General features: G+C 45.5%; 1 protein-coding gene across 1 annotated transcript in view; it reads left to right on the plus strand.

Annotated features, from left to right (window-relative positions):
* LOC128440156 (latent-transforming growth factor beta-binding protein 4) overlaps positions 1 to 8,412 on the plus strand; it is a 31,007-nt gene that overhangs the window by 3,374 nt on the left and 19,221 nt on the right. The window contains 3 exon segments of the mRNA XM_053422778.1: positions 3,886 to 4,101; positions 7,501 to 7,761; positions 7,952 to 8,028. Coding sequence (XP_053278753.1) covers positions 3,886 to 4,101; positions 7,501 to 7,761; positions 7,952 to 8,028 — 554 coding nt within the window.

The following is an 8,412-nucleotide window of genomic DNA, read 5'->3' on the forward strand; positions in this document are numbered from 1 at the left end:
ACACCATGATTTTTTAATTTGGTCCATGTCCCATCTGCTAACATGAAGGAGGTGTTTTTTTCCAGATGATTGGGCTTCACTTTCAGGAGCAGTCATATCGTCCATCTTTATTTACGCTCTGTGGGAAAACACTTTCTACATCTGGAACCAGACTGATGGAAACATCGTCACACAGAGTTGTGTGTGTTGTGTGTGTCGGCCCATGTGACTGACGGGTGACATGTTGAATCAATCATCATTACATCATCATGCTGTTGTAGCACTGTGCTCATAGTGTTAACACTTTGTTCCACTGCTCATGTTTATTGTTGTTCTGCTTCACTGGCTCAGTGTGTGTGTGTGTGTGTGTGTGTGTGTGTGTGTGTGTGTGTGTGTGAGTGTGTGTGTGTGTGTGTGTGTGTGTGTGTGTGTGTGTGTGTGTGTGTGTGTGAGAGTGTGTGTGTGTGTGTGTGTGTGTGTGTGTGTGTGTGTGTGTGTCTGTGAGAGGACATGAGCTCATAGCTGCAGAAACAACGGGTCTCTATACCAGCAGAGCAACCGGGCCCTCAGCTCTGCGGGGGCCCCTGAGGCTGCGTGGCCCCTGTGAGAGCGGCTGCGGTCAGCCTCTGTGTGCCTCTGGTGCGTTCTCTCTTTACTTTGAGGAGCTCAGGAGGATCAGAACAAATCCACTGACACAACACAACTCTGCAGGAAGTCAGAAAGAATCTTTGTCCTCAGTTTAACAGTGAATCAGGAATATTCACCAAAATCCATTTTCCAAAATGTACACGTGTTAGTACTACAGCAGTAGTGTTTTACATCTGTTAGTACTACAGCAGTAGTGTTTATATGTGTTAGAACTACAGCAGTAGTGTTTTACATGTGTTAGTACTACTGCAGTAGTGTTTTACATGTGTAAGTACTACAGCAGTAGTGTTTATATGTGTTAGAACTACAGCAGTAGTGTTTTACATGTGTTAGTACTACAGCAGTAGTGTTTTACATGTGTTAGAACTACAGCAGTAGTGTTTTACATGTGTTAGTACTACTGCAGTAGTGTTTTACATGTGTAAGTACTACAGCAGTAGTGTTTATATGTGTTAGAACTACAGCAGTAGTGTTTTACATGTGTTAGTACTACAGCAGTAGTGTTTTACATGTGTTAGTACTACTGCAGTAGTGTTTATATGTGTTAGAACTACAGCAGTAGTGTTTTACATGTGTTAGTACTACAGCAGTAGTGTTTTACATGTGTTAGTACTACAGCAGGAGTGTTTTACATGTGTTAGTACTACAGCAGTAGTGTTTATATGTGTTAGATCTACTGCAGTAGTGTTACATGTGTTAGTACTACAGCAGTTGTGTTTTACATGTGTTAGTACTACTGCAGTAGTGTTTTATATGTGTTAGTAGTACTGCAGTAGTGTTTTACACGTGTTAGTACTACAGCAGTAGTGTTTTACATGTGTTAGTACTACTGCAGTAGTGTTCATATGTGTTAGATCTACTGCAGTAGTGTTACATGTGTTAGTACTACAGCAGTAGTGTGTTACATGTGTTAGTACTACAGCAGTTGTGTTTTACATGTGTTAGTACTACTGCAGTAGTGTTTTATATGTGTTAGTACTACTGCAGTAGTGTTTTACATGTGTTAGTACTACTGCAGTAGTGTTTTACATGTGTTAGTACTACAGCAGTAGTGTTTTACATGTGTTAGTACTACAGCAGTAGTGTTTTACATGTGATAGTACTACAGCAGTAGTGTTTTACACGTGTTAGTACTACAGCAGTAGTGTTTTACATGTGTTAGTACTACAGCAGTAGTGTTTTACACGTGTTAGTACTACAGCAGTAGTGTTTTACATGTGTTAGTACTACAGCAGTAGTGTTTTACATGTGTTAGTACTACAGCAGTAGTGTTTTACATGTGATAGTACTACAGCAGTAGTGTTTTACACGTGTTAGTACTACAGCAGTAGTGTTTTACACGTGATAGTACTACAGCAGTAGTGTTTTACATGTGATAGTACTACAGCAGTAGTGTTTTACACGTGTTAGTACTACAGCAGTAGTGTTTTACATGTGATAGTACTACAGCAGTAGTGTTTTACATGTGTTAGTACTACAGCAGTAGTGTTTTACATGTGATAGTACTACAGCAGTAGTGTTTTACACGTGTAAGTACTACAGCAGTAGTGTTTTACATGTGATAGTACTACAGCAGTAGTGTTTTACACGTGTTAGTACTACAGCAGTAGTGTTTTACATGTGATAGTACTACAGCAGTAGTGTTTTACATGTGTTAGTACTACAGCAGTAGTGTTTTACATGTGATAGTACTACAGCAGTAGTGTTTTACACGTGTAAGTACTACAGCAGTAGTGTTTTACATGTGATAGTACTACAGCAGTAGTGTTTTACACGTGTTAGTACTACAGCAGTAGTGTTTTACACGTGTTAGTACTACAGCAGTAGTGTTTTACATGTGATAGTACTACAGCAGTAGTGTTTTACACGTGTTAGTACTACAGCAGTAGTGTTTTACACGTGTTAGTACTACAGCAGTAGTGTTTTACACGTGTTAGTACTACAGCAGTAGTGTTTTACATGTGTTAGTACTACAGCAGTAGTGTTTTACATGTGTTAGTACTACAGCAGTAGTGTTTTACATGTGATAGTACTACAGCAGTAGTGTTTTACACGTGTTAGTACTACAGCAGTAGTGTTTTACATGTGTTAGTACTACAGCAGTAGTGTTTTACACGTGTTAGTACTACAGCAGTAGTGCTAAAACATATCAAACTTTACTGCAGTGATATTTTGAGCCTTGTGTTGAACATGAATGTGACTAGAGAACTTGTCACTCTGTATTTTCCATCTGCAGCTTCATTAACTTTTCTTTTCTTTATTTTTCACACTTGATTTACACAAACTAGCGCAGCCTCTCTCTCTCTCTTTGTGTCGACACTGAGGACGTTTGTGTGAGTAACTTTTACGATCAGCAGTCTGTGTTTGTGTTCAGCTCAATGTGGAGGCCGGAGGTTCAGTGCATGCAACATGGAAGACGTTAACACAACACACATGAAGAATCAAAGCGTGTCATGCTCTCCTCTGTCGACACTTTCTACTTCAACACATTCAGTGAGTCCGTCCTCCTGAAAACCAGAGCAGTGTTGCATCATCAGCCTGACATCCTCCAACATCCTGCAGCCGGTTATGAAACTGAGAGCGGAGATGGATCGTCTCTGTTCGTACCAGAGAGAGGCCAAGAACAGAAAAGAGGAGAAGAAGAGGAGGGAAGGAGGGAGAGAGAGATTTGTGTATTAATTCTCTCTCTCTCTCTCTCTCTCTCTCTCTCTCTCTCTCTCTCTCTCTCTCTCTCTGTGTGGACTGATGGACCAGATCCCTGTTAAACATTTAGTTTGGAGCCAAGCCCAGTCCTGCACACTGCTTTCAATTATCTCTCTACCTCTCTCTCTCTCTCTCTCCTTGCTCAGGCACTGTTGCTCGCTCGCTCAAACTCAGGAGTGTTTAGGGAAAAACAGAAAGCGGAGAGAGAGAGAGTGGGGTGGGGGGGGAGTGACGTGTGGTCGTTTACTTCTTCTTCTTCCCTCCCTCTTTCCTTTTTTTCCTGCGACACTCGTTTTAAGTCGACCCTGGGATAAGAGAGAGAGAGAGAGAGAGAGAGAGAGAGAGAGAGAGAGCGAGAGAGAAAGAGAGAGAGGTGGTGGGGGGACGAGCAAGGTAGAGTCAGAGTAAAGTGAGAGGGGAGAGGTTTTGGAGTTTGAGACGATGCAACACACTGAGAAACTCTGAGTGCAACAGTCGACATGCTGCAGCCTTCGCTCGTCTGCTCTCTGTCCGTCATCGTCTTCTTCTTCTTCTTCTTCGTGTCTCCTGCGCCAGCTGATGGACAGACCGCCACAGCAGGGGGAGGGGGAGGAGGAGGGGTGGAGAGGATCCAGGTGATGTTCACGCCGACGATCTGCAAAGTGCGCTGCAGCCAGGACCGATGTGTCAACTACTGCGAGAGAGGCAACGTGACCACGCTGTACAGCAGCAGCACTGAGGGAGGAGAGGGAGGACGCACAGACGGCTCCCATGGTCCAGGCTTCAGAGTCTGTAAGTTCAACTTTGACCTTTGACCTTTGCTCTTCTTCTGCTGTTTCCAGTTCGGTGTTCGGACTCACCTGATCCAGAGAAACTGAAGTGGGTCTGAACTCACTGCACAAGCTTCTCTTTTCTCTCCTCCATGTTCTCTGTGTCATTCTAACTGGCTCTGTATAAACTGCATTACCCATGGTGCACTGCAAGACGCTCACTTGCTCCTGTGTCACCAAGGACAGTTAATGAAAATGGACATAGACTCCTGGTCCAGACACTGTAAGGGTAAAGTGATGTGACTGTCAAAGAAGTGTAGCTGATGAACCCATAAAGAGGGCGGGACAGTTCACTTTGTCATCACTACCCTTGGCTTTCTATTGGCTGAAGAGTCGTTACACAAAGAATTCTGAGAGCAGAAGTTTCACGTACACAGAAACAGCGTGAGCACGAGGAGAAGAGCTGACACTCGAGAGTTTGAGCACAAGCAGAGCAAAGCTAAACAAGCAGTGTGATTGACAGCTAGTACCGTCCAATGGGTGCAGGTGGGCGTGCAGTGTCCTCAAACTCTCAGTCAGGCTCCGCCCCCCTGCTTCTCCAAATATGGTTACTTCAAAAAACCACGATGGTGCTGGAGACGTCAAAACAGATGAGTAACGTCACAGAGAGACAACCAGAGGAGAGAGAGTCCACACTGAGCTGTAGGGCGAGCGACTCGTGTGACCCTCAGAGGAGAGAGAGTCCACACCGAGCTGTAGGGCGAGCGACTCGTGTGACACTCAGAGGAGAGAGAGTCCACACCGAGCTGTAGGGCGAGCGACTCGTGTGACCCTCAGAGGAGAGAGAGTCCAAACCGAGCTGTAGGGCGAGCGACTCGTGTGACCCTCAGAGGAGAGAGAGTCCACACTGAGCTGTAGGGCGAGCGACTCGTGTGACCCTCAGAGGAGAGAGAGTCCACACCGAGCTGTAGGGCGAGCGACTCGTGTGACCCTCAGAGGAGAGAGAGTCCACACCGAGCTGTAGGGCGAGCGACTCGTGTGACCCTCAGAGGAGAGAGAGTCCACACTGAGCTGTAGGGCGAGCGACTCGTGTGACCCTCAGAGGAGAGAGAGTCCACACCTGCTGCAGAGTCTGAAAACGAAGATCTGATCTCAACATACGAGTTTACATGTGTTGCGTGTGAAGTGGCTCCAGCTGTGTCATGTGACCTGCAGCTCTTTGATGGTTGGCAGAGTTCAGACTCTGAAGCGAAGCCAGTGAATAGTTGTGCAGTGTGAACTGACTCCAGGTCAGCCGCTGGCAGCAGGTCTGAAGTCAGAGAATAAAAAATGGCTCCGAATGAAAGATTCTTTATCTTCAAATGGTCTTTGCCACCCCCCCCCCCACTCCTTCCACCCTGAGGTGCTTTCACACTGACGCTGTTTGTACTCAGGTGACTGGGACCAGTGCTGGAGCTGGTTCCACACCTGGTTTCAGTCTCAGCTGGAATCACTTCAGTGAGTCACATGAGAGAAGTTCTGGCTCAACGTTCTAACACATGGTCAACACTGGGACCGAATTATTTTAAACTGAACTGGAAAATAACTAAGAACTATAAATCACATTTGATTTCTCACAGGAGTCAAATCCTGTTGTTTAATTATCGCCTGTCAGATGTTTACAGGGTGTGATTATTCTCACACTGTGAACAAAGATGGACGTTGTGTCTCCACTTTCTCCAACTGTTCAGAAAGGAAGCTGAAATATTTCTGATACAAACTCTGCCATCTTGTGGTGATGATGTCATTTGCAGTATCGTGGAGTACATGACACATGAGCTCGACATTAATACAGGAAATATGGCTTTGATTTATCATTAACTGCAGAGGAGGAGGTAAATGGTTTTGTATTCATATAGAGATTTTCTAGTCTTGATGACTCAAAGCTCTTTACAGTTTTAGATTCACACATTCACACAGTGCATCTATTTGCAGCACTTTGTTATTCTATGGGGGGGGGGGGGCATTCAGGGTTCAGCATCTTGCCCAAGGACACTTCGGCATGCAGATGGATCAGACTGGGGATCGAACTGCCGACCTTCAGGTTGGAGGACGACCACTCGACCCCTCAGCCACAGCCGCTGGTGCTGACATCTTGGGGTCGAGTCCCTCGTCCGAACAGCTGCTCCTCCTAATTTATAAAGTAGCTGTAGATGTGATTATCAGTTTTTCTCTTTAGATTAAGTTCTGAGAATAAAAATCCTCCTCAGTCTTAGTCTCATTTAACATAAACTCTTGACATCATTTTTAAGATAACTTGATTTGTTTTTCTAAAAACATTAATTAATGTCATGATAGACAGCTGGATTTGACTCCTGATTGGGCGCGTGGGTGTGAGGGCGGGACCTTGATACCACGGCTCTCCTCCGCAACCACACAGACTCTGACTCCGAATCATGACATCACCACAAGATGGCCACGTTCGTATCTGAGATGTTTTGGCTTCGTTTCTGGAGGAAGAGGCGACATGTTGTTGTCTTTATGTTCCGTCGATATCAAACACGACTTTGAATAAACATCAGATATAAAACAACAACAGCTGCTGACACATTCACAGTTTATCTCAGTCTATAAGGCTGTGCACTGTTAAACTCATAAAACTTCACAAAGACACACTTCAGCGCTACACACCACACGGTGAATAATAATCCCAGCATGTGTGTGTTGTGTTACCAACAGAGAGAATTGAGAAGAACCTGGTTTTAAAGCTGCAGGTTTCCTTCCTGCTGCAGAGACGTGGTATCGGCTCATTAGCGGAAATCTGAGTAACAATACCCTGACTTCCTGTGGAACGAGCTCCAACAGGAAGTAGGAAGTGGCTGGCTGGTTCTGTTGGCGCCCGGTCCACTTCCAGCTCCGTCCCAACAGGGCGGCAGCTTTGTTTTCATCCGCACGTCACCTGGACTCACACAAGACCCAGTGTTGGCAGAGAGACTGTAAACATGATGGATGTGTGTTAGTGTTGGCCTGCGTGTGTGTGTGTGTGTGTGTGTGTGTGTGTGTGTGTGTGTTTGTGTTGAGCCTGAAACTTACTGGTTCTTTTTTATTTAATAATTCAACTGTTTATATTTGAACCTTAAACAGCTGAATTGATGCAGTTGGATTTCTTGAGTATGTGAATAACTAACATGGAGGAGGCGGGGCTACTGACCTGCAGCCAGCCACCATCAAGGTGCTTTGGCTTCACTTTGAGTCGCTGTCTTGTTTTACATCTTTATTTAGTGATGTTCAACGAATGGAGAATCCAACCTGATATTCCTTTGAGGCCCCCCTGCAGGTCGGGGCCCTTTGTTCTCCTCATGGTCGTTTCCTTGGACCTTGATCCCAGTTGTCGTCGTGCTAACAGCTAATAAAGATCTCACTGTTTGTGTTTCTCCTGCAGTCCTCTGTCCTCTGCTCTGTAAGAACGGTGGCGTCTGTCTTCAGAAGGACCGCTGCCTCTGCCCCTCGACCTTCGTCGGAAAGTTCTGCCAGATCCCCGTCGACTCCGCCTCCGCCGCCGCGGCTGCTGCTGCCTCGCCGTCCTCCACCAATGAGATCGTCAAGCCTGCGCTCCTCTCCGTCACCACAGCCAATCAGGAACTGACCCAGTCAGAGTTCCTTGTGCCGCTGGGACAGAACCAGGAAGTAGCGAGGGCGGGAGGTGGGTCTCTCCAGACAGATTCATCCAATCAAATCACAACAAACAAGATCCTGAAGCACTTTGCATGTTAAGGTTGAGACCTTCTACCTGAGAGATCACCTGGAACAGTGGCTTACATATTGTCTGTGTATTCTCTGTGTGTGTGTGTGTGTGTGTGTGTGTGTGTGTGTGTGTGTTTGTGTGTTGGCAGCCCCGGCTCCGTCCATGGTGAAGGTCAGAGTGCAGCACCCCCTGGAGGCCAGTGTGAAGATCCACCAGGTGCTGAAGGTGGGGACCAGCGTCGTTCAGAATCCTGATGTTGTTCAGTTTCCTTCAGTATCTCAGTTTTCAGATGACAGTTGTGTGAACATCACTAAAGTCACAGAGTGTTATTTATACAGGCTGGTCTCTGGTGGCCCACTGCTCACAAACAACAGGCCCATTCCAGTCAGATCTCACTTTCTGATGAGTCATTCTGTGGGAAACGAGGGAAATTCAAAGAAAAGACAATTTAACAATTTTTAAGAAAGTAAAAATAAATCCTGTCTTCTCCAGATGTTGAGTTCTTCTCATCACATCACCTCCCACCTTCATCAAGCTCCACGCTCATCTGTAGTTTTAAATAATCCTGACATCTAAGAGACGAACAAATGAAGCAGAGTTATCATGAAT

The sequence above is a fragment of the Pleuronectes platessa genome, chromosome 5 (genome assembly GCF_947347685.1).
Source record: "Pleuronectes platessa chromosome 5, fPlePla1.1, whole genome shotgun sequence".
Lineage (NCBI taxonomy): Eukaryota > Metazoa > Chordata > Actinopteri > Pleuronectiformes > Pleuronectidae > Pleuronectes > Pleuronectes platessa.